This window comes from Tachypleus tridentatus, chromosome 13 (genome assembly GCF_004210375.1).
Source record: "Tachypleus tridentatus isolate NWPU-2018 chromosome 13, ASM421037v1, whole genome shotgun sequence".
Classification (NCBI taxonomy): Eukaryota; Metazoa; Arthropoda; class Merostomata; order Xiphosura; family Limulidae; genus Tachypleus; species Tachypleus tridentatus.
The window spans coordinates 268,488,323-268,516,050 of NC_134837.1; the positions used below are offsets into that span (position 1 = coordinate 268,488,323).

The window sequence follows — 27,728 nt, forward strand, 5'->3', positions numbered from 1 at the left end:
GACTTGTTTACCAATGTTCTAGCCCCTGAAACCCTTTATATCACCAGAAAACAACTGCCGAACAACACCTATCAACCACGTAGAACTGACATGAAGGTAGTCACCATTACTTATCTGTAAAGTTTCAGTGAATCACAAAACAAAGAAATTCAATGTAGATGCCTTACAGTATGTTAAGATCCACTGTGTGAAAAATGGAAACCTACCAATGAGAAACATGGAACATCATTTATGAAATTCAGTGTTCCAACAGTGAAACATACATTGGAGAAATAGGAAGATTGTGACAAGAATAATACAAAACTTGTGGAGACAGAGAAAACTAGCATCATGAACACAGGCAAATTTTGGAATACAAGTAAAATTGAAGGATTTTTTTTGTTCCCCCACTGGTACAGTGGTAAGTTTACAGATTTACAACACTTAAATTGAGGGTTCGATTCCTCTCATTGGACACAGCAGATAGCCTGATGTGGCTTTGCTGTAAGAAAGACACAAATGCACAGAAATGTTTTATATTAACACAATAAAACCTTCACTAAACAGAGATTCTGGGTTTAGAGTTAAGTAACCTGTGGTTACCATTGGTTGAACCCACAGGAACTCTCTCCACCAGTCAGAACAAGAATAAACTAACCAGTCATAACACATCATATACATGCTGATCTGAAGACGAAAGAATTTTAAAACAAGTTTTTTATGCTTGTGTTTCTACAACAGATAGTTGCTGTCCACTCAACTACACTGCATCATAAATACTCTGTCAAAGAATGAACTTCTTTTATTGGAAGTACAGTTTCCTAAGATGGCCAAGATGGTGTTCAACATGTTTTATTTCTTTCATACATCACCAGTAATCTGAAGTACATACGATTTTTTGATAACATAGTTTTACTGGCATAAAAATATCCACTGTTATTCAGTAACTTGTTATTTATTTGTTAATATACTCACAATAACTTGATTTTTAATGGAGATGACAAAATATATATTTTGATTATCTATAAAATACACCACACAATATAAAGTACTGTAGGCCAGTGACTACTCCCTGCTGGGATACCAATGTACTGTAGGCCAGTGACTACTCCCTGCTGGGATACCAATGTACTGTAGGCCAGTGACTACTCCCTGCTGGGATACCAATGTACTGTAGGCCAGTGACTACTCCCTGCTGGGATACCAATGTACTGTAGGCCAGTGACTACTCCTGCTGGGATACCAATGTACTGTAGGCCAGTGACTACTCCCTGCTGGGATACCAATGTACTGTAGGCCAGTGACTACTCCCTGCTGGGATACCAATGTACTGTAGGCCAGTGACTACTCCCTGCTGGGATACCAATGTACTGTAGGCCAGTGACTACTCCCTGCTGGGATACCAATGTACTGTAGGCCAGTGACTACTCCCTGCTGGGATACCAATGTACTGTAGGCCAGTGACTACTCCCTGCTGGGATACCAATGTACTGTAGGCCAGTGACTACTCCCTGCTGGGATACCAATGTACTGTAGGCCAGTGACTACTCCCTGCTGGGATACCAATGTACTGTAGGCCAGTGACTACTCCCTGCTGGGATACCAATGTACTGTAGGCCAGTGACTACTCCCTGCTGGGATACTAATCTCCTTATAAATTGTGTAATTAAAAATTAATTTTGACAATTATAATCAGTTGTCTAATATTCACACTTCAGAAGTAAGACTAGTTAAACCCTAGCAGTTGAAGATTTACCTGCATGATCACAGAAACTACAATTACATAGAAGTTTAGCAAACTCATGTATAAAATTACCTTCTAGGCATTACTCAGCAAGTCTGTGGTACCAAAGTCTGGAAAAAAGAAAAAAAAGAAAGCGGAAAAATCAGCAGCAGAAACCGTGGAGAAGGAAGATTCAAATAATACGATTAGAACTGAGAATGTTTGAAGGTAAAAACTTCTGAGATAAAGTTAACGTTTTGTTTTCGTAGGACTTTGTTACAATCTTTAATTTCATGAATTCCTTACTCTGTTCAATAAATAATTTTTAATAAAATATTTCATCAAACGTACAGTATTATGAAATGTTATAGTTTCTGTACTTTGGTCGGTGTTTGCTCTTTTGACTATTTTGTCTTTTTCCAGTTTATTCTGTTCATCAGTGTAACAAAAAGTATTTTTTGTAAAAAGTAAAAAAACTCATGATATTTATAGTTATTTAATCATTAGGGCAACAAAGACAATTTTCAACAAAACTCATTGTACCATCCAAGCAAACAAGGACATCAAAGCCACAATGATTGGTCATCTCATCCACAGTACCTGATCTTGGCCAACGACACATAAAAGAAAATTCTGTTCTGAAAATTCCTATTTTTATTACTGTCTTTTTAAGTTTAACTTGGTCATTTTTTTAACCTTACAATATTTAATACTTTGTTTTGATGTATCCTTTCGTTAGGTACATAGGTTTAGTAACATTTCTTCAGAAACTTTTTCATTTTTTTCTGGGAGAGAAAGTAAACAGGTTTCATATTCTCTTTAAAACTTGCTGTTTTTCTATTTATTTGAAACTTAAGTTTTAAAGGTACGACTACAGGTGTAACTTGCCTTTTTATTAGCAAAATTATTTTACACTACACAGTTGTGAATGGCAGTTGTGTAATTTTAAAAGTTTTCTGAGACATTTTTAAACCTTTAAACATGGTTATATGCTTTCTGTTACTAACAGAACTCCTTAAGGACCATAGGATTAATACTACCAGACAACTGCAGCTATTCTCCATTCTTTGATATCTTGTATGTGATGTCATTGGTTGAGGCTTCAGTCAATAAAATCCCCTTTTGAAAGAAACGAGTGTACTGGAGTGTTTCCCTGTATTTTATTTTTTAACCAAGGCTTAATCAACTTCAGGTGTTCCGTGTCATTATACTCTGGTGATATGTTCACACACTGTTGTTTCCAGTAAAAACAAAAATTTTAAACTGTGAAACTAATTACAGCAGAGGTGTTAGTTATTTTTTACAACAATCTATATTTAAAGTAATCTGTTATATGCAGGTATAGTTTCTCCTGTTAAACTGTTTGTATTTCTGGTTTTTCATGTCATTGTATTTGTATTTATCAGCTAAGCCAAACTTTAGCTTGTCTTGTACACAGTGAAACCTTTCTATGACTCGGAAGTCAAGATCCATATTGTGAGACTGCATTGAAAGTGAGATGCGTAATACTGATGTACTGTCAAACTACCACTTAAGGTGGGTTTTCAACATGTTCATTCACATTCTGTTCAACCCCAAACTGCCAGAAACCATGAATAAAGAAACAAAAAGCCAGAACTTAAATAAGAATGTAGAAGTAATGAGTATAAAATGTATTTCTGCATGTGATTGTTGTCAGGTGTTATCACAGAAGAACAGTGATGTCGAGTCACTGTTTAACAGATGTTCACAACAGTGGTGTCGAGTCACTGTTTAACAGATGTTCACAACAGTGGTGTCGAGTCACTGTTTAACAGATGTTCACAACAGTGGTGTCGAGTCACTGTTTAACAGATGTTCACAACAGTGGTGTCGAGTCACTGTTTAACAGATGTTCACAACAGTGGTGTCGAGTCACTGTTTAACAGATGTTCACAACAGTGGTGTCGAGTCACTGTTTAACAGATGTTCACAACAGTGGTGTCGAGTCACTGTTTAACAGATGTTCACAACAGTGGTGTCGAGGCACTGTTTAACAGATGTTCACAACAGTGGTGTCGAGGCACTGTTTAACAGATGTTCACAACAGTGGTGTCGAGGCACTGTTTAACAGATGTTCACAACAGTGGTGTCGAGGCACTGTTTAACAGATGTTCACAACAGTGGTGTCGAGGCACTGTTTAACAGATGTTCACAACAGTGGTGTCGAGGCACTGTTTAACAGATGTTCACAACAGTGGTGTCGAGGCACTGTTTAACAGATGTTCACAACAGTGGTGTCGAGGCACTGTTTAACAGATGTTCACAACAGTGGTGTCGAGGCACTGTTTAACAGATGTTCACAACAGTGGTGTCGAGGCACTGTTTAACAGATGTTCACAGCAGTGGTGTCGAGGCACTGTTTAACAGATGTTCACAGCAGTGGTGTCGAGGCACTGTTTAACAGATGTTCACAGCAGTGGTGTCGAGTCACTGTTTAACAGATGTTCACAGCAGTGGTGTCGAGTCACTGTTTAACAGATGTTCACAGCAGTGGTGTCGAGTCACTGTTTAACAGATGTTCACAGCAGTGGTGTCGAGTCACTGTTTAACAGATGTTCACAGCAGTGGTGTCGAGTCACTGTTTAACAGATGTTCACAGCAGTGGTGTCGAGTCACTGTTTAACAGATGTTCACAGCAGTGGTGTCGAGGCACTGTTTAACAGATGTTCACAGCAGTGGTGTCGAGGCACTGTTTAACAGATGTTCCATGAATTCCTGCAGATTGACTTATTTATTAAGGAGCACTGAAGAAGTCTGGAACTAAGTTGTTGGTTCAGTTTGCAGGATTTGACAGTAGAAACTCTTTGTAGGTGTTGGACATTTATGAGATCTGGTCAGGTTTTGCAGATGATTCTCTTGAGAAAGTAATGAACGTGACATCTGTTTCATATCTGTTGCACCTTTTTTTAAAAAACGATGGTAACAGTTTGGTCAGAGCAGAGGCTTTGGTAATATTGAACATCTAGAAAGTACTCCTAGGTGAGAAGTTTTTGAAAATATGACACCAGATCGTATTAGGCTAAGGGAACTGATATTGAAGTTACAGCTTGCATAAAGTTAAACACGTTTTTATTTGATTATTTTTATAGCCAACTTCAGATTTGAAACTAGTGTCTTGGAATAGCATATATGATATCTGTAACTAATAACACGTGTAACTGGCAGCAGCTGTGACTACAAACATCTGTAACTGGTAACAATTATGGAAATGCAGCATAAAGCTTAAGGAAAGGCATAACTGTGGAAACTTGGTATGAAAAGAATAACTGTTAAAAGTACTGGCTGTGTACGTTATGAAACACAATTTGGTCAAGTAAATAGAGAAATTGGAGTTTGGATTGATTACAGATGAACTGTTCTATTGACCAAGGCATCATGAAGCTTCCATGTTGAGTAGAGCCATGACTAATACAGAAACAGCCAATGTGCTGTTGTTTGTGTAATGTAAAGATAAGTGCTAGAGAATCTGTATGACCTGTAATATAAAGAACAGGAAAGCTTGTTCTGATCAGAGAATTTTGTAAGAGGTTACAGTGAGTTCATTATGAGACAAGCACGGAGGATTGTTCGAAGGAAGTATTCATTGTCGTGGTGATTGTGTAATGAGAGAACCCTATGTTAGGAGGATATCACACCGGTTCCAGAAGCAAGGATTTGTATGAATTCAAAGGGTCAAAAATCTTGATTTTCTTGTCTAAAGATGGTGTGCTTTTGATGAAATGTCTCTTCAACTTTCCAATGGGAAACAACTAGTCTAGTGTGAATTTGAATGCCTAATATACATTGAACTATTGGTCTGTTGAAAGAATACAAATGGCATTCAGGAAAATGTGAAAGTCAGCTAACTCATGAAATGCATTATCATGGGCTTGACTTTGTGTTGCAAGTTGGTACAAAAGTATAAGCATTCAATAACAACAATGAAGAATGTTGGTTATATTACTTTCAGTATATATTGGGATGAAGAATTTGGAAGTTCTAGTAGATGCAGAATCAAAATGTTGTACATCTTGGTTTACCCGTACTGTGATGTACCAGAGATGTTGATGCTTTACCAATGAGTGAAGTGAGTAACAGAAGATAGTGGATTATGCTATGAATAAATTAATACAAGTCCAAGGAAACCTTTGTACATAAAAGTAGGTAATGAGTAATGTGTGGTCATACAGATTAACAGTAAATCATGCTTGTTTCAGATGGTTGATCAAAATTTAAAGGAAATAATTACCCTGTGAATGTGACAGGCTGTCTGAACAATGTAAGACATTCTGTAAGAGGACTACATTGGCTATGAATCTGACTATTGGTGCTCCCGATGCAGATGATGATAAACTAGATTTGGGAAGGAGATGAAAGCAGCTTATTCAGAAAATCTGTACAAATGCCATAAATGAAGAGATTGTCTCATCTTCAACGATACTGAGAAGACTCTGAGTGTGGATGCTAATCCATAGTAAAGACGTGCATGATGTTTACTTGAAGGAGTGTTGGTATTGTTCCCGACACATTCTGTGCATTTAGTCGTCAAACAATGTATTCTCCTGTTGTAGGACTGCTCCAAGACCTAGCTGATCGTTGATACAGCTAGAGGTTGATACTGACGTAACAGTTTCTTCACCTATCAAGATGATTTGGCCCCAATACTCGGACAATAGCAACTGAAATTTTGACACTCGTTAGTGTTACTCCATGGAATCTGTGGTTAAAATGTTTACACAAAAACTACTTAACTTGTGACCAATACATTCACTAGCTAGATTAGAAACATAACGTTTACTTGCATTAAAAATATCTGAAGAAAATGTTACATTCTATATCTAGACGAAAGTTCTCAGTTTTTGACAGGTAAAATAAATAGCTGCAGTTTCTCTACAAAAATGAAAGGATAATTTCCTCTATCAACACTTGAAATCTCTGTGTTGTTAACATATTTTGCAAACAGCCCTTATAATTCATATAGTACCAAAAAGTAATTTTATTAGTGGAAAACTGTTACAATTTAAGTGTGGATTTACAGAATTATTTAACAATGTACAATCGTGAGAAACATTACTTCTATAAAATATTAATTATCTAACACCAAGAGGTAAAAACTTGTGTAAGATAACGTATCACTGAAAGTTTATTTAACACTACCCTTTAAAATAGTTTAAACAGTAGGGAAAGCTTTGTTTTCGTACATTAAAAGATATGCTGGGAATGTTATAAAACATTTTTTACTAATATCCTGGTTTCCAACCTAATTTATTGTATGATAGTAGTTTAAACCTACAGTTAGTGTTGCTGTATTCCACAGGTATATTGGTTTCATTAACAGCAGTTCAAACCTACAGTTAGTGTTACTGTATTCCACAGGTATATTGGTTTCATTAACAGCAGTTCAAACCTACAGTTAGTGTTAATGTATTCCACAGGTGTATTGGTTTTACTGTCTCCTATAATCAGTACACGATATGAGATGGACAACACGTACGTTAAATGTAAGGTTCTGATGTCTAAAAGAAAGCTTTGTTTTGGTATTTTTAACTTGAACACCTTATGCGACTCTCGTCAATGACTAATAGGTATCAGGTCTAACCTTTTATAATTTAATATTGAAGACCAAATAGAGGGCATACAATTAGTAGCTGCTGTCTATGGGGTACTCTTGGCCAAAGGCCGGGTTTCAGTGTCACAATTATAACACCTTCAACGTGGAAAGTGGAGAGTGCATTGGTGCTTCCACTATTACCATGGGAATTTCTCGTCACGAGGAGCGATCTTCAACGAACCTGTAATTCTCGGACATCGGTCACACATGAAAGGTACTACAAGTGAGTAACGTGACACTGTGCAATATACATTTTTTGAAAATTTAGAATATAAATGGAATTTCGTTGTCTTGGCCCCCATAAGATTTCTTCTACTTGAAGATAGTTGTTGCATCTCTTATAAAATTCTGGGGTGACCGATCGCTTCCGTTGTTTTCGTATTTTGATCTGTAGACAACATGTTAACAACAACGGCACTCCTGGAATTAAAAAAAAAAAAAAATGTGATATACAATGTAGTGAAGACTTAGACTCGACTACCAATACAGCGACAGTATTACAGTAAGTTTTAATGTGATTTGTATATTTGGAAGAGAGCGCGTGTTTTTCAGATAGGTTTAGAGCAGAACGGAAGTTCTAATAAGTTGTCGAGTTTTGTTTTTTTTTTTGTTTCGTTCGAAGCTAGATTATGAATACGAAGTAATTGTGTGTAGAGCTATTTCGATAGAGTTCAGGCGGTCAGTGTGAAGTTTTTGGATCCGTGTTCTGTACAGCGCTTAATAAACAACTTTGTACAAGTAACAGTTTCTTTTATTTAGTGATTTAAATATTTTATTATAAGTTACAGTTTATACACTGAGGAAGATTATTTTGTAGAACAAATACGAGTATTCTATCACTGGTACGATCATTCTCACGTACACTGGCTAGTTGTGAAGGTGCAATGAGATGCACCCTTTCATGTTCTCGTTTTTTGTGAACTAATTTCTGCAGTAATTATCTCGTGAGGTTTGAGGGAATAGCTTTACAACATTAAAAGTAGACACGATGACGTCACTGGCTAAACTATGTAAGTGTCATAGGAAATGTGGAGTCTTTTTTTAAATAAGTAATTAGTTTGGAAATTTGAGGTTCCTAAATCCAGTGAAAGTATCCACGGAGGTTGTAGTTATAAGAAAACGTAAGTGGGGGTGAAGCTTTCGTGGTTTTATGGGCCTTCAGTCAACCGTATATTTTTGGTGATCTGGGTTGCTTTGTATGCAAAAAAATTATAACGTTTATAAATTAAACTCCATTGATTAAAGACATACAATTATGTTCCTTAAAAATTATAGACGTAGTCTTGTAGTTTTAACGTTTTATTGAACTGTTAATTAGCGGTATTAATGAATCAGGTTTAGCTTGCAACAAGGCCCGGCATAACCAAGCATGTTAAGTTGTGCGACTCGTAATATAAGGGTCGCAGGTTCACATCCCCATCGCGCCAGACATGCTCGCCCCTTTCAGCCGTGGGGGCGCTATAATGTACGATCAATCCCACTATTCGTTGGTAAGAGAGTAGCCCAAGAGTTGGCGGTGGGTGGTGATGGCTAGCTGCCTTCTCTCTAGTCTTACACTGCTAAATTAGGGACGGCTAGCACAGATAGCCCTCGAGTAGCTTTATGCGAAATTCTAAAACAAACAAAGAAACAAAAGCTTGTAACATATGACTAAGATGATAGGACAGTTGGACGTTAGGCGCAAAAAGCAAAATTGTACGAATAAAACTCGCTCACTGATAGTTCGAATAGCTTCGTTTGAGTTCACTGACTGCTACAAGTATTTTAATACAAGTTACAGCTTTAACACTGAGGAAGATTATTTGTAGAACACCTCCGACGTTTCATTCACTGTCGCGATCGTTTCGAGTTCGACCTCTGTATCTTAATTTACTCAAATTGCTTTGTTTAAGTCTTTATTTTTAGGTGTAATATTTAAACTTATCCAAAAGTTTGCGTGTCGGTACATTAAGTGATATTTATCTTTTATATTTTCAAATAAAATTTAATCTTTAAAATTACCTTTAGCACAACTAACTATTCTAGTATTAATTATTAGCTATAGTTCGTTTCAGTATTTATTACTTTTCTAAACTGAAGAATCTTCCCTTAACTTGAAAAGCTCGCTACACATTAAAATGTAAATTATTGCCGAAACTGTAATATATTTAGGCTACAGAAATTAAAATATAGACCATCTGTATGTGTGTGCGCGAGAAATAGTTTCTAGAAAAAATTTAAAATATGTACATTAAATTGTTATTTCTTATTTCTAAGTGGCTATAAGTTATTTTTACCTCTTGACAGTAAAAACTACTAATCCTTTGTAGTGACATCAAGAAGAGATAACTTATAGGGAAGTTAAGAGTGACACAGACACTAAGCATCAGGACGTCCCACTGTCATACGGCTGACGCGGTAGCCGCCTCTGGCGCCAATGCTTTCAATCAACGTGGCTGTGTACGACATTGCTAAAAATGTACCTTTAGCCTCGTGTCTCGTTCCAAATGTTTATGGCATGACGTATAGACTTGATGATAAAACGAATGAAACTTTGGCAGAAATGTTTGTTTCCTTCTCACTGAAAATACTACATTTGTGAACAGAAATGATTTCATTCGGAGGCATGTCGTGTGAGGAAGATCACGGGATATCTATCAGGTGTGTCAGGATTTCACTTTAGTAAATTTAATAAATATATTTCAGTCAGTTACTGAAGCGAAGAAAGCTCTAACTAAACTAATAAAAAAAATTCAAGCTATTCACAAAGGCGATTAATAAAAATCGAAGTAGTTTTTTAAGTTTTAAAATAATTAAAATTAAGCTTTGAACTGAAGATTAGTAGTTATAAGATTCAGGCCTAACAGACGTTGTGTATTCAGTAGCGAGTTATTCGCTAATGTATTTATTTTATTGGTGAAGCAAGTACTTGTATGATTTGTCCAGTCAAATATTATAGTTTTTATTTAGATAATATAAAACATAACAACGTAAAATGCATAGAGCTCTTTCTACTCAGTTATTAGAGATTATAGTAATTGGTATCTGTTGAATCATTTGAAGATTTGTCTAACTTTCAGTACTCCAGAGGTGGCGCTGATTCGCATTCCATACTGGAATGACAAAAATAAGCAAACGAAAATAAAAGGTGGAAACAAAGTTGAATATAAAAGTATTTATAAAACCGGTTTTCAGATTTTTGTGGACAGACCCCGCTTTGCATTTGGTGATGATAACTGTTTCCTGATTTATTCAAACACGTGTTTACCAATAATTAAAAACAAGAGCTTTCCATAAAATATTCAAATGTCATACATAGTATCTATGTTATAATTCATTTACGCCGATTTTCTGTTTATTTTTCGAGATGAGTTTACCCGTTAATAGTAAAATAATATTTTTAACAAATGACTAATAGAGTTAGAAATTGCTTAGACGATTGGCTAACGGAAAAAGGTGGTACATTACAAATAAGTGGTGTTAACAAGAAACAACTATTTTGTGGTTTAATTGTGTGACCTAGCCACTTTGACTCGTTTTTAATGACGTACCATTTTTCTCCAAACTTCCATTTGATTCGCACCTTAATTACACTTTCACGTTATACGTTAGCTGTTGGCGTCATGGATTGTAACAAGGTTAGGCTTAGGGCGCTATGCTAATCATACCAGTTTTTAAGTCAAGGATATCTTCCACTTCCGGTTTCTTTAGGGTACTCGGGGCATTGTGACACCTGGCGCGTGCAGTTTCGTGCGTGCTAATGTTGGTTCTGGCGACAGATCGACTGCAGGTGATCGTGGAGGTTGAACTTTCCGGTGCTGTGGTTAGTAGGCCAGACGCTCTAAGGGGCCTACTGACGCTGTCTTGCTTCTTCACCCACCTGCGTTATTGTTTTCACAGTTTCATGGGTCTTTCTCAGGAGAAATTACTTTCAAAATTTCATTAGTACTATAATAAAGCTGCATTTAAAAAATCCTAAACATTTGTAGAGAGTTTGAAACTTTTGGGCACAAAAGCGCTATAGTACTTAACGAGCTTTTATAACATTGTATTTAGTTATATTTTGACCTGTCGAGCAACTGTGATAAATAAAAATACTTATTGTATCTAATAAGTACTGGAAACTGTTATTACCTTTCTTAGTGTTACATGATTTAATTCCTAGATATATACTAACCCATGATTTACAAGTTAAGATAGACCCTGTGCAGAAAAGACTATTGAGAAAAAGAATAAACTCCCGAATTTCAGACTATTTAAATAAAACTTGAAAATAGCAAAATACAAAGCCCGAAATATATGTGTGAATATTTACATTTATATAAACGATAACTTTACACAACTATATTTCAAGCACATTTTGATCTGGAGTAAATATATAGTCTTTATGTGCTTACCTTTGAAAATTCAAAGAAACAGTCATGTCATGTATGGTGTGGTTAAGCAGAAAACCTGAAATATGCATTCTTCTCACTTGTATTTGTCTGGTAAAGTTGGAACAAAAGGTGTTAACAGAAGTCTCGTGTTAAAAACTCATTATTTTAAAAAACTCCATTCATGAATCGTCGTAACTCGAGTTGTTAAACATTTTTCTTTACTCTCTGAATATACGATGAATATTTCTGTTGTAACCTCTTAAGTCGAAATAATTTCATATGCGCTACTTAGATAATATACTGTTAATTGCTTTTATAATTTATTACACCAAATGTATTGCAAGTGTCGCTTGAGTCGCTGTGGGTATTGTAGGTGATATCACGTGTATTAGATGACGTTCTAAACACTTTCTGAAATTATCTTTTCATTTAGTCTTATAATTTCGATAAACAGTGTATCTATTTAAAGGAATTCGTTATATCCCGTTATGACCATTAATTTGTTACTAATCTTACAAAAATGATTTCCGCGAATAATTCTCCAAGCTGTTTTTTCCGTTAATTATTAAACAGCGGGAATGTTGCAGATAGCAGCATCAACTGATGATGGCTGTCATTCAAGGGTTAATACGATGATTAAAAACGTCTTCATAAACAAGTATGTTTACACACATCACTTACTGAAAATATATCTTATCTTTTGCCAAATCAAAGTTCCTGATTTTTTTTTTTAATCGGTCTTATAAACCAATAGAATTTCAACATACGACTAAAAACACAACCGGACTATTAATTCTGTGTATATAGCCAGTACATAGTTTCAAAACTACTACGAACCTGTGTTCCACAATTTTCATAACAATACAACCATATATAAAACTACTATCAAGGTGTGTTTTACCATGTAAATAACTACTACATCCTTTAATAAAATAATTGCCAAGGTGTGTTCCACCATATCCATATCTAATACATATTTTTAAAAACTACTACCAAGGTGTCTTCCACCTTGTCCATAACTATACACCCTTTTATAAAACTACTACCATAGTGTTTTCCACCTCTCTCTAATTAGTACATCTTTTTATAAAACTACTACCAATGTGTGTTCCACCCTGTCCATGACAAGTACATCTTTTTATAAAACTGCTACCAATGTGTGTTCCACCCTGTCCATGACAAGTACATCTTTTTATAAAACTGCTACCAATGTGTGTTCCACCCTGTCCATAACAAGTACATCTTTTTATAAAACTACTACCAATGTGTGTTCCACCATGTTCATAACTAGTACATCTTTTTTATAAAACTACTACCAATGTGTGTTCCACCATGTTCATAACTAGTACATCTTTTTATAAAACTACTACCAATGTGTGTTCCACCATGTTCATAACTAGTACATCTTTTTATAAAACTGCTACCAATGTGTGTTCCACCATGTCCATAACAAGTACATCTTTTTATAAAACTACTACCAATGTGTGTTTCACCATGTTAATAACTAGTACATCTTTTTATAAAACTACTACCAATGTGTGTTTCACCATGTTAATAACCAGTACATCTTTTTATAAAACTACTACCAATGTGTGTTCCACCCTGTCCATTACAAGTACATCTTTTTATAAAACTACTACCAATGTTTGTTCCACCATGTTCATAACCAGTACATCTTTTTATAAAACTACTACCAATGTGTGTTTCACCATGTTAATAACTAGTACATCTTTTTATAAAACTACTACCAATGTGTGTTTCACCATGTTAATAACCAGTACATCTTTTTATAAAACTACTACCAATGTGTGTTCCACCATGTTCATAACTAGTACATCTTTTTATAAAACTGTTACCAATGTGTGTTCCACCATGTTCATAACTAGTACATCTTTTTATAAAACTGTTACCATGTTCATAACTAGTACATCTGTTTATAAAACTGCTACCAATGTGTGTTCCACCATGTTCATAACTAGTACATCTTTTTATAAAACTACCACCAATGTGTGTTCCACCATGTTCATAACTAGTACATCTTTTTATAAAACTACCACCAATGTGTGTTTCACCATGTTAATAACCAGTATAACATGTTACCAAATTATACCTGTGATTTATATTCAGCTTTCCTTTTTGTTTAATCTATGATCATTACTTGTAAGTCTTGTCAGGTTTTCCATGTGAATTAACTTTGTAGCTACGCTTGTCATTATGTCTGTAAAACAGTGGTTGCACGTGAAATGTAATTCAACATCTGATTTAATGTCGCCCTAACGGTTCAAGAGATGTTTACCCCGTCTTCTTAACAAACACATTATAATGATAACTTGAAAAGATTCATTCATATAATCAGTGTTTACCAAGCCTTGCTTCCCCGCGTAAACCAACAACTGTTCTAGCACATGTTTCACAAAGATTTGTCAAAAATCTTTATGTTTGCAGCCAGAAGTTACGTTAACTCAAGTGTAGCCAACACATCCCCAAAAGAAGTTATCTTCTGTTGGATGGCAAGTGTTGAATACTTTTTATACATAAACAGCTGTCTGTAGTGTTTTGAATGTTTACTGTTCTCCACTGTGTAAATATCTCTGTCAGGACTAATTCTTTCAGGCGGGCAGCGACAAAGATTGGTTGTAGTTCCATGTTTCATTCACATGACAGAAGAAACGTTGGTCTGTATGCCTTACATATTACGTTGTAAACACGCAACTACACAATGGTCTGTCTGTGTTTTGCCGACAGCGAGTATCGAAACCCTATTTTTAGCATTAAAATTCTATTGAACGTTAGGCCACAAAGGGCATTAGTTTTTTACCAGAAGCTATTAGTTTCTTTTATATAACAACAAGGAATATGTCCTCACAAATTATGTGACCTCAGCGTATTACGTTCACTTATAGAAAGTATAGCTATGACAACAGAATCATTTTAATGTATGTGTTGCTTCTTTAGGGTATGGAATTTCTCTTTGTAATAGCACTGATTCCAAACTTATTATTTTCCATTTTCTAATTAACCTTTATGTCATTAACTTTCTAAGATGTTTCTTTGTTTCTGTTTAGGCTCAAGAGTTTCTAACTTTCTAAGATATTTCTTTGTTTCTGTTTAGGCTCAAGAGTTTCTAACTTTCTAAGATGTTTAATTTGTTTCTTTGTTTCTGTTTAGGCTCAAGAGTTTCTTCTTTGATTTCTTTCAGTTTTGTTTATCGATGTTTCAACTCCTCACGTCAGGTCACGTTCTTTATTTTAATTTTCGGCATTACACACCTGTTTACACACCGAACTGTTGTGTGGGAAACTTTAAAATAGCGGGACCATTTTGGTATTTATACTAATTTTCTATAGCGTAGCACAACGTTCAAACATTAACTAAAATACAAATAGCAAGTGAACACTAGAACAGGTGGTAGTTAGAAAATAAACACTCACTGATAAAGCTGTCTCTCATACTTTAAATAATCACAGCATTATTATTATCACGACCCACAATAAAGATGGAAAGAAAGTGCCCAAAACCATAATAGAACGTTCAGGCAAAAAGCACGTTGAACAGTAAAGATTCAACTCAATAAACACTTTAAAACCTTTACTATTGACTGCTCAGGCAATAAACGTTTAAAAATGTAAAGAAACATTCATGGTAAGCTTCCAACAAAAGTCAGTTCCAAACGGCCCGTTTATAATTCTATTTTTATTATTATTCCCTAGCTAGCCTAAAACAAAAACAGCTTGTTTGTTGTTTTGAATTAAGCACAAAGCCACACAAAGGGCTATCTGTGCTCTGCCCACCACGGGTATCGAAACCCGGTTTCTAGCGTTGTAAGTCTGCAGACATACTGCTGAGCCACTGGGGGGCAACAGCTTGGTACATTGTACCCAAACCTTTTGTAGGATAAGGAACTGCGAAGATCGTATGGGTGTTGAAAAATCTATTTGTTTCTTCCTATGTTATACATAAGCTAAAAATACATAAATAAATCTGTTGTAAACAAATATTTTTGCGACCAGTTATATTTCATATCATTATCATCTTCTGACACAAAAATAAAACTTTCGATGTTTCGCAGTCGAATAATTCTTGCGGACCCCAAGTAGTATACACACTTGAAGCTCTGTGTCTTCATCAGGCATTGTGTGTATGGATTCACATTGTGATAAACAGTGGTTACGTATTTAGATCTCTCTTGAATGCTTACTTTAGAGACGTCTCCAGAAACCCCGTGCAGTGCAGAAAAGCGTCAAAACTGCCTTTGTAGATCTCGACACAAGACAGCACGCTGGTCAAGGTGTTCCAGAAACAAAAAAATGATGTTATCTTTGCCCAAGAATCGCGGAAAGTCCGTAAAACTTGTACAGCATGTGGAAACCATGTCTGTGCTGATCACTCCACACCTGGTGTATGGTGTGATGAGTGTTTGTGAAATGACTGGTAAAAGATGTGAGAAACACTTTATGTTCGCTCAGAATAAGTTTTGCTTACATGTTGTCCAAAATTTGGCATTAGTTTAGCTCTGAAACAAAGTTTGATGTAGTTCGACCCCGTTGGGTCCTTTCAGACCCCAAAAACATTTTCGTACAATTTTATGTTTTTTGTTACATATTCGAGAAATGTTTCTTCATTCAGTATTTTATTAGTTTTAATTGCGAGATGTCAATTAGAGAATCACGTTATTCGCCATGAAAAAAATCCTTTGTCCTGTTGACATTGTAGATTCCAGCGTTGTCCTGTAGATGCAGTCATTTCCACACAAGAAAGGGCCTTCAGTCAATAAGGATGCTTTCTCCAACATGCCAATGTAGCCAGCTGCTGTTTGTTGCCCCTGTATAGCCTGAAGCTCCATTGTTCCATGGAAGGAGAAAGCACCCCAGATCATGATGGGACCTCCTCCACTGAGTCGTGTAGAAAATGTTTTTGGTAGGATATTTTTATCGTGCCAGTAACGTCGGAAGCCATCTGGACTATCTAGGTTAATTTTTTTTCATCAAAGAACAAAACTTTCGTCCAATTTTCTACGTCCTATGTTTGGTGCTTCTCAACAAAGTTTAACCAAGCTGTTTCGTGGTGTGGAAGGAGGCGTGGCCTTTGAAGACGTTTACGGTTTTTAAAGCCTTTCTCTCGTGGATGCCGTCTTATTGTTCTCGAGCTGCATTCTGCGTCCGTAAGGGCTTTAATCTGGTTCGACGATCGGCTGGTGTCTTGCCAGACAACCCATCGAATCCTCCTGCTTAATGCCAGCGAAATTTTCTGGGGCCGACCACTTGAAATTCTCGTTCTGTATCCCTCAGAATCTTTTAAGAAATTTGAAGGGCAGTTTTACTACGCTCAATCTCACCGGCGATGACACGTTGAGAGAGACCTTGCTTTTGCAGTTCGACAATTCTGCCACGTTCAAACTCTGTCAACTTTTTAGCCTTTGCTATGATTTTACCCAATGTAACACAGGAGATGTCTGTGGGAGATGTTGACAACGCTAATGCTTGAACATAAATGACTAAATTTTGTTACGTGTTTACCGATTAACGCTTCGTTTCAGTACGGTCTTAAACTTTTGACCAACTAGTATTTAGGCTAATTTCATAGTGTTTACATTTTTCCTATGAAATGCTAAATAAGTTTTTATTCTTATTTTCATCTTTCAAAGTTCTACTCAAATAAGTGATTGAGTCTAACAACGCAAAATATATATTTTTTCTTTATGTTCATTGGCCTTAAGATTTTGGCCAGCTGTTTATATGCAGGATCCGAAAAGACCCGAGGTGTACTCAAGGGTGGATATTTTAACGTGTACTGATGACGGTTAAGTACAGGGTGAAACACAAATTACCAGCCAGTAACAGATTACTTTTAACATTTAGATAGTCAGTGCTTTGTACACTATACAACTGGTGCCTTTAGGGAGAGAACCCCTACATTATGTATGAATTAGTGAAAAAAGGCCAATGCATAGAACATTGAATTACCCAAATTATTAGAATAGTTACTTTCAAAGACACGAAGGTGTGATGTTTTACACACCTTTCTTTGTTTAAAGTTAAGCACAAAGTTACACAATGTTACACAATCTGTGCTCTGCTCACCATTGGTATATAAGCCCGGTTTATGGAGTTGTAAGTCAGCAGACGTGCCACTGGGTAGGGGGAGTCGTTTTATATGTATATGTTTTATTTGAAAAGGCTGCTTTTCTACTAGTAAAATTTTACATGCCCTTAGTAAGGGTTGTTTCTTAGTCTAGGCACGTGTTTGCCCATTGCTATGCATTATATATAGAGGATTTAGTTAAACAAAACTATGCATGCTATGTTCTCAAACAATTCTCCAGCTACAGCTTAACATTTTGCATCTCGAATTAATGCTATCAAATAGTCAATAGCTACAGTAAATCATCAGGGACCATATCAGCTAGCTACTATATGTGTTTATTATCTTACAGTGTAATTTAGCTACCATATTATATAATCCTTTGCCCATAATTGAGCATAGATTCCAGATCTGCGTTTAAATTCGCGCAATACCACAAAATATTCCCCTTAAGTTTAAACTCTGGGTGCTTTATAAGAGTGACAGTCAATCTCTCAGTATGGTTGGTGCCGACTGGCTGCTTTCCTTCTGGTCAATAGTTCAAAATTAGGAACGACGGTAGAGAGAATGCACAGCCTTACTGATTAACGAATGTCTTCTTGTGAGATATTAAAGTTAATAAACTATTTTTACTGATAAAGTATGTCGTTAAAACTGTGCCATTTTCGTTTCAATTCGCAATCCTTTAATCAATGTTTGACTATCGTCCAAAGCTGTACGAAGTTTGTCCACCTGCGTTAGTTGTCCCTAATTTTGAAACGACAGACTGGAACGTTTTTATTAGTATTATTAAACATGCGTTTCGTTTCGTCCTGGGCCCGGCATGGCCAGGTGGGTTAAGACGTACAAGTTCGAATCCCCATCATGGGGGCGTTATAATGTAACAGTCAATCCCACTATTCGGTGGTAGAAGAGTAGCCCAAGAGTTGTCCTTGGGTGCTGATGACTAGCTGCACTCCCTCTGGTCTTACACTGCTAAATTAGGGACGGCTAGCACAGATAGCCCTTGAGTAGCTTTGTGCGAAATTCATAACAGAAAACGTTTCGTCCATTATTACCTATTTCTGTAGAAGTTATTACTTAACGGTAGTGACATCTGTTCAACTGTTCTTAAAACGTAATTTTTAAACTTGTACTTATACAATTTAAATTATCTTAAAATCATAGTTGCGAGCCCCCGCCCCTTTCAGCGTCTCCATGGGACAAGAATCAAGGTAGCTAGTTGACACTACTCATCCCAACCTCTTTCCAGACAGAATAGTAGGATCTGACCATCACTCTTATAATGCACCCATGTGTGTTTAAATAAGAGATTCATGCCATTTAATTTTTATTTAACTTTTAAATCATTTCAGCAGACTTATATGGTTTCTCCACTGTTACCTTTCACAAAATAATTATATCTACTCGTCGAAGTCTGTAAAGCATCACCAACTGATACATGGACACAGGTTATAGACTAACATAAACTGAGTGATTATTACTCTAATTGTTTAATATCTGTGTTAAAACGTTTCATTGCTACAAATTATAAAGTTCGACTTTTCATAATTAATGAATAGTTCATGATGGTAAAAACATGGAATTTGATTTGTGTGAGAATTGTTAAAATAACGATGAAATTTGTCAATTCCACAGTTTCCGAATTATTACCTTCTGTTCGATGTGTAATGTAATGATTTATTGTTATTAAAGTAAAATATTCTTTACTGTAATTTTTAAAACGGGAACAGAAAGAGAGATCTCTTAAATCTATATTCAATTATTTTATTTAGTTCCAATAGAAACACTAGGAGTAATTTATTACCCCGCATTTGTACAATACTAGATAACTTCTTGTCAATAATATACACTTTTTCTATACAGTCAATGAGGTAAGGTGATGTTGGTATGATCTATTTACAGTTTTTACAAGTATAAAATGCCCCTTATGGGGGGTTGACCCCACTGCAGGCCACACTTTTCAGTTTTTAATACAAAATGCTTCTTATGGGGGGAGGGTTGCCTCACTGCAGGCTACACTATTCAGTTGTTTTTTTTTAATACAAAAGGCCAAACATTTGAGGAACGCCACTCGTAACACTAACATGGCTGCCACAATTTATAGTAGACAATTTAGGGCCTGGACTGTAGCAGTAAACAGTATCAGAATTAAAACCAACTTAATACTGTATCTTAAATACTCCTTTAAACGTATATACGAATAGGTAGTGGTAATTTCCTTATCCAAATTAATACATCATATTATAATCTTAAATTACTTTCAACTACTCGTAAAGAGATATTTTTCTTTGTTTTTAACCATTAATTGAAAGACGATCGCAAAGCTAATTACTGTATTATATGTATAGAAGACAGGTTTAAACTTACAGTTAACGTTTGGTAACGAACTAATGAATGGAATAGTTCATTCAAAAACAAGATCAGATATCAATAAGTACAACATTTCAACCCATAGTATACAATTAATATGTAAGGTTTGTATAAATATTCTTAGGTCAGAGTTTGCTGTTTTTTACTGTTATCTTATTTGACCAAGTTCTATAAAAATGTTTCACTTTCTAAAAGTTCAAACTCTGTATTATTTTAATTTTTAAAACATAAATTCCTAATTTAAATCACCACAAAATGACAAAATCAAATACACCTAAAACTCCCACAAAATATATAATCAAACACTGGTGATTATTATGTACAGTGTTTCGTTAGGTAACCAATTTTTGATTTATTAGAGTTCAAATTTAAAAGAATTCTGGTCCGTGGAATGCTTGATTTATGTTTTCACAATTAACAATCAGCATAAGTTTTTAAAACATCCCTAAAAATTAGGAATTTTTACTTTTCTCCACATTAATCATACTTGATATTTACGAAACTTTACAATAAACTTGTTGAGGTTTTAAATTTCAGTTCAACTGGTCCAGAGAGAAACAAATTACATAAGATATTATTTTACTGATGACAAATTATGTGAAATCTCTAATGACAGTTCTAGGACTGAGTTATAGCTACCATCCTCAAAATAAGTTTCAAAACTTAAGGCTTCACTGACATATTTTCAATATTTCCAGGTTAGTACTTTTATATATCATAGAACACTTAAACAATGTTCATACACATCAGATGTTTTCACCAGTCGGCTGTATAAAACAAATGGTAATAAACTTCCAGACACACAATAAGGTTTTGTTTTTTTTCTGAATATTGAGATTGCTATAAGCAATTCATACAGGAAGTAACAGTTGAAAAATAATAAACTTATTTTTATACTGTTTAAATAGCTAATAATGTAACATCCATTTTGTACGATTGTTATCTAGTTTCAATGGTAGGCTATCCCTAAAGTAAGTGTACTTAACATATTAAATATCATAACCTGATTAAAAAACAACCTGACTGTACATAGTTTCAAGTGATAACACGCACAATTCAGGTATATTTATGTATACAGTAAAATGAAAGTGGAGAGTCTACACTTGAGCTATTCCATGTGTAATTCTATGTTACAAATATTCAAAATTACTTTCAAAATGTTATTTGAGGTAACTTTATCTAGAAGAAGGAGGGGAAGTGTAAATTATTACATTTTGTAAATAGAACCTTATCTTTACTTACGTTATAACTGTTATAATTACCAGTAGTAATAATAATACACAGTTCTTTAGCCACTTGAGATTACTAATGATTACTCAAAGTAACACTCTGTGGAGATTTTAACATCTGGACCTGGAAAGTGACAAGAGACAGTTCTGGAGGCTCTAAACCTATTATGGAATTAATGCATCATTACAGCATAGAAAAAAACACACCAGCTGGAAAACAAAAAAGGAAGGACTAGCATCCAGAATTTGACTGACTGAAGTCCATGTAAACACGAGTTACAAGATTGTTGGTCTGAATGACTGTAGTCCATGTAAACACGAGTTACAAGATTGTTAGTCTGAATGACTGTAGTCCATGTAAACACGAGTTACAAGATTGTTAGTCTGACTAACTGTAATCCATACATGAGTTACAAGGTGGTTAATCTGGCTAACTGTAATCCATGTAAACAGATATGAGTTACAAGGTGGTTAGTCTGGCTAACTGTAATCCATGTAAACACATTTGAGTTACAAGGTGGTTAGTCTGGCTAACTGTAATCCATGTAAACACATTTGAGTTACAAGGTGGTTAGTCTGACTAACTGTAATCCATGTAAACAGATATGAGTTACAAGGTGGTTAGTCTGGCTAACTGTAGTCCATACAGGAGTTACAAGGTGGTGAGCTTTCAAACATGAGGTTACAAAACTGTACTTAACAAGAATGAAAACAAAACTTATGGAATGATACTAGTGATTTATATCAAGAGATTTTCTACCACCTAAAGAACTAAAGTTTTTAAAGATCGTGTTAACACAATTAATGCTTAGAAGGCCAGAATCTATGGAATAGCTTCCCATAACTGAATAACCTGTTGACACACTGTTTTTCTCTGTAATACCCTGTTAATTATTATAGAAAAACATGTTAGATAGAGTAACCATTTGCCTTTACCACTGTATAGTCTACATAAAGATGGCTTTGACAGTTCACAAACTACATTGTTTTTTGGTGTGCATACTCAATATAACAAGCTTTATTTCGTTGATACACTGTCCTGATGTGATCTCTGGCACTTGGAACCAAAGCTAATGAGATTTCATAAAAGTTATTGCACAAAGTAAAAAAAAATACTTAAATACACAACTTTGGAGCTCCGGTTTGTTTGTTTTTATGATACAGTGGATGTACGTAAGTTTCTGGGCCAACTCACCAGACCTTTTAACCCTTTTAACAAGTGGATGTACATAAGTTTCTGGACCAACTCACCAGACCTTTTAACCCTTTTAACAAGTGGATGTACATAAGTTTCTGGACCAACTCACCGGACCTTTTAACAATTTTCTGAAATTTGTACTTTGTTTGTTCCTTGATTTGTTTAATCTAATATGAGAAAATAAAATACAAAAGGTCATCAAAGGGTTAATTTAGGCAGATAGTGGTTAGGTGTAAAAAACCCAGAAATTCTAGCTGTGACTTCCCTTTATAATAAATACCCTGGGCTTTAGTTCTTATCTGCTAATGATACTACTGCACAAGTCGACTAGCATGATATGTCTTCTTGTCACCTGACCACAGAGAACATCACTTCTAGCCAAGAGGGGCAGGATGTGATACATTGACGAGTGTACTTAGGACCCCAGCCTTTGGCAAAACTAATGCGGACGGCATTATGGTTAAAAGGCCCATCAGACAGTTCCACATTCTCGAAGCGCTGATAATATTTAGACTTCTCATAATCAAATATTTTTATGGAACAACCTGGTAAAACTTTGTGGACAGTTTGTGGCCGGGTGTGGGGAAAGTCCAGAGTTGGTGAATTAACAAACAAGGAGAAATCTGACCGATTATACACCCACACACCATCTTCTTCCCTGGTCAGTGTGAGCCCTAATCCAATCTTCTGTCTGGTTCGGTGTCCTCCATCATTCTGGTTCTTTTCTGTCAGAGCACTTACACACAAACCGTCCCCGTGAGGTAGATCGTAAAACACGTCAACAGCATTCTTGTGGACGGGGAAGAGACGGCCAACCCTGGACCTGAGTTCCCAGTAGGCCAGCGTACACCAGAGTTGTTGTGAGGGGAAAACTGCACTCATGTCTCCTGGAAAATAGGTTTAGAACTTCTTACAAAATGTTACACTATGACTCAAATAAAAATCTAACTACCTAAACAAAATTCAACATAACCTGTTCTCTGTCAGGAAACATAGCACACGATGACATGAAAATAATTAAAATTACAGTGAGAAATGGTCTACTCGTATAAACTCAGGCAAAGATTTTTTTCAGAGAGATGCCAAAGTTATCTTTAACAAATGAATGGAATTAATCTAGTTATTAGTCAAAAAAGGAGATAGAGTTAAGTTAATATAATGTGAAACAAACACTAGAGCAGAAACAAGAAGCTATTCTATCATTCCACTGCGACAGTATCAACAACAATATTTAATACAGTACAAACTCCAGGGACAAGAAGCTATTCTATCATTCCACTGTCACAGTATCAACAACAATATTTAATACAGTACGAACTCCAGGGACAAGAAGCTACTCTATCATTCCACTGTTACAGTATCAACAACAATATTTAATACAATACTAACTCCAGGGACAAGAAGCTATTCTATCATTCCACTTTCACAGTATCAACAACAATATTTAATATAGTTCCCACATTAAACATTTATGATAGAGAGATACCTAGAGAACACGGTGCTAAGTGTGCTTCCACTATATAGTAACAATATATGTGACCACGCCTTGTTTTTCAGTATTTTATGGTCACAAGACATATGTTTATCAAATTAACATTTAAGGTTCCAAAGCATTTATATTAGCTTTAAACTTTTTATAGTTATTGGAAAGCTAACCAACACGATACTGTACGGGATAATGAAAATGTCTACACTCAAAAATTATCTCGAGTAATACACGCCCCCCCCCCCCGTGAACATTTACAGAATACCTTTATAACATCTGGGATTATTTGACAGGAAACATGTGTCAAAACGAATGAAGTTTGTATTTTTTAATTTCGCGCAAAGCTACTCGAGGGCTATCTGCGCTAGAGGGAAGGCAGCTAGTCATCACGACTAGCCCAACTCTTGGGCTACTCTTTGATTGACTGTCACATTACAACGCCCCCACGGTTGAATGGGCGGGCATGTTTGATGCGACAGGGATTCGAACTGCGATTTATAGATTACGAATCGAATGCCTTAACCCACCTGGCCATGCCGGGCCATCGTCTTTAACGATTTTTGAGAAAAATGTTAATGTTTTAAAAGGAAAAAAATATGTACTAACGTAAGTATATTGTGAAACGAAATATGTTATTACTCAACAATTGATTAGTTATAGGACAAAAAGGTCTCCTATAATATATATGTGACATTCATTCGTTTTAACCATGCGATATTTCATGTAACTGTATTTTATTAACAATTCCAAGTTACTGATAAAAGTACCCACTAGATGGCGATCGCAAAACGTTTTAAAATACCATAAAAAATAAAGTTGCTATTCAAAATCTACACGCAAATAATACCCGCATTACAATCCACGAGAAACTTCAACCGCTCAGGTTTGTGTAAATGGATCTATTAACCGATCGATTAGCTTTTATTCTCCTTATACTTTAAAATATAGTTCTTTACATCCTTATCTACAGAGTTAAATTAACACCAGCAGACACACATGCGTGTAGAACTTACATAATAAACATTTGTTAAACTTATATATTACCACATATCATTATAAAGTTATTCACGACAATGTTTCAAATCCACGTAGTTACTCTATCTACATTAGCCTTAATCAAACGTGTAAAACAAAATTTACGTAGATCTCCATTGAATATTTACAAATCAAACAAGTCGGGGAATTTCTAATTTGACCTCTGTCGAATGTTTAGAAATAAAACAAGACGTGTATTTCTAATTAGATCTCTGTTGGATGTTGAAAAAATAAAAAATCATGGACTTTCTAATTAGATCTCTGTCAAATGTTTAAAAATAAAACAAGACGTGGAATTTCTAATTAGATCTCTGTCGAATGTTCAAAAAATAAAACAAGTCGTGGAATTTCTAATTAGGTCTCTGTTGAATATTAAAAAAAAAACATGACATGGAATTTCTATTTAGATCTCTGTTGGATGATAAAAAATTTAAAAAGGCCGGGAATTTCTAATTAGATCTCTGTTGGATGATCAAAATTTTAAAAAGGCCGGGAATTTCTAATTACAACCTTGGATATTCAAAAAATAAAAACGTGGGGGAATTTCTAATTAGATCTCTGTCTAATGCTTAAAAATAAAATAAGACGTGGAATTTCAAATTAGATATCCGTTGGATGTTTAAAATAAAACAATTTGAGAAATTTCTAATTAGGTCTCTGTTGGATGTTGACAAAATAAAAAATCATGAACTTTCCAATTAGATCTCTGTTCAATGTTTAAAAATAAAACAAAACGTGGAATTTCTAACTAGATCTCTATCAAATGTTTAAAAATAAAATGAGACAGAATTTCAATTTCTGTTGAATGTTTAAAATTTAAAACAAGTGGAATTTCTAATTAGATCTCTGTTGGATGTTCAAAAAAAAAAAATCATGGACTTTCTAATTAGATCTCTGTCAAATGTTTAAAAATAAAACAAGTCGTGGAATTTATAATTAGATCTCTGTTGAATGTTTAGAAATAAAATAAGACGTGGAATTTCTAATTAGATCTCTGTTGGATGTTCAAAAATTAAAAAAGACGTAAATTTCTAATTAGAACTCTGTTGGATGTTCAAAAAATAAAAAAGTCGGGGAATTTCTAATTAGATCTCTGTTGAATGTTTAAAAATAAAAGAAAGCATGAAATTTCTAATTAGATCTCTGTTGGATGTTTAAAAAATAAAACAAGTCGAGAAATTTCTAATTAGATCTCTGTCGAATGTTTAAAAAATAAAATAAGACGTGGAATTTCTAATTAGGTCTCTGTTGGATTTTCAAAAATAAAACAAGACGTGGAATTTCTAATTAGATCTCTGTTGGATGTTCAAAAAAATAAAACAAGTCGGGAAATTTCTAATTAGATCTCAGTTGGATGTTGACAAAATAAAAAATCATGAACTTTCTATTTAGATATCTGTTCAATGTTTATAAATAAAACAAGTCGTAAAATTTCTAATTAGATCTCTGTTGAACGTTTAAAAAATAAAAAGTCGGGTAATTTCTAATTAGATCTCAGTTGGATGTTGACAAAATAAAAAATCATGAACTTTCTAATTAGATCTCTGTTCAATGTTCATAAATAAAACAAGTCGTAAAATTTCTAATTAGATCTCTGTTGAATGTTTAAAAATTAAAAAAAGTCGGGTAATTTCTAATTAGAACTCTGTTGGATGTTTAAAAATGAAACAACACGTGGAATTTCTAATTAGATCTCTGTTGAATGTTTAAAAATAAAACAAGACATTGAATTTCTAATTAGATCTCTGTTGGATGTTCAAAAAAATAAAACAAGTCGGGTAATTTCTAATTAGATCTCTGTTGGATGTTGACAAAATAAAAATCGTGAATTTCTAATTAGATATCTGTTCAATGTTTATAAATAAAACAAGTCGTGAAATTTCTAATTAGATCTTCGTTGAATGTTTAAAAAAAAAAAAAGTCGGGTAATTTCTAATTAGATCTCTGTAAATGTTGACAAAATAAAAAACACGTGAACTTTCTAATTAGATCTCTGTTGGATGTTTAAAAATAAAACAAGACATTGAATTTCTAATTAGATCTCTGTTAGATGATCAAAAATAAAACAACACGGGAATTTCTAATTAGATCTCTGTTGGATGTTCAAAAATTAAAACAAGTCATAAATTTCTAATTAGAACTCTGTTGGATGTTCAAAAATAAAAAAGTCGGAGAATTTCTAATTAGATCTCTGTTGAATGTTCAAAAATAAAAGAAAGTCGTGAAATTTCTAATTAGATCTCTGTTGGATGTTCAAAAAAATAAAACAAGTAGGGTAATTTCTAATTAGATCTCAGTTGGATGTTGACAAAATAAAAAATCATGAACTTTCTAATTAGATATCTGTTCAATGTTTATAAATAAAACAAGTCGTAAAATTTCTAATTCGATCTCTGTAAATGTTTAAAAATAAAACAACACGTGGAATTTCTAATTGGATCTCTGTTGGATGTTCAAAAATTAAAACAAGACATGGAATTTCTCATTAGATCTCTGTTGGATGATCAAAAAATAAAAAAGTCGGGAATTTCTAATTACAACTTTGTTGAATGTTCAAAAAAAAAAAAAGTCGGGGAATTTCTAATTAGATCTCTGTCAAATGCTTAAAAATAAAATAAGACGTGGAATTTCAAATTAAATATCTGTTGGATGTTTAAA

General features: G+C 34.6%; 2 protein-coding genes and 1 long non-coding RNA gene across 3 annotated transcripts in view; 2 read left to right on the forward strand and 1 right to left on the reverse strand.

Moving 5' to 3' along the window:
- LOC143240095 (proliferation-associated protein 2G4-like) overlaps positions 1 to 2,834 on the forward strand; it is a 34,930-nt gene extending 32,096 nt beyond the window's left edge. Inside the window, exons 13-14 of the mRNA XM_076481949.1 lie at positions 1,803 to 1,930; positions 2,210 to 2,834. Of these exons, the coding sequence (XP_076338064.1) occupies positions 1,803 to 1,928 (126 nt within the window). The 3' untranslated portion in view covers positions 1,929 to 1,930; positions 2,210 to 2,834. The remainder of the gene's footprint in view (positions 1 to 1,802; positions 1,931 to 2,209) is intronic.
- A 6,837-nt stretch (positions 2,835 to 9,671) lies between these two features.
- LOC143236662 (uncharacterized) overlaps positions 9,672 to 27,728 on the forward strand; it is a 34,715-nt gene continuing 16,658 nt past the window's right edge. The window contains exon 1 of the long non-coding RNA XR_013019648.1: positions 9,672 to 9,953. This is a non-coding gene — a long non-coding RNA (uncharacterized LOC143236662). The remainder of the gene's footprint in view (positions 9,954 to 27,728) is intronic.
- Positions 19,501 to 27,728, reverse strand: part of LOC143236660 (mothers against decapentaplegic homolog 6-like) — a 43,993-nt gene continuing 35,765 nt past the window's right edge. The window contains exon 4 of the mRNA XM_076475046.1: positions 19,501 to 23,436. Within this exon, the coding sequence (XP_076331161.1) occupies positions 22,898 to 23,436 (539 nt within the window). The 3' untranslated portion in view covers positions 19,501 to 22,897. The remainder of the gene's footprint in view (positions 23,437 to 27,728) is intronic.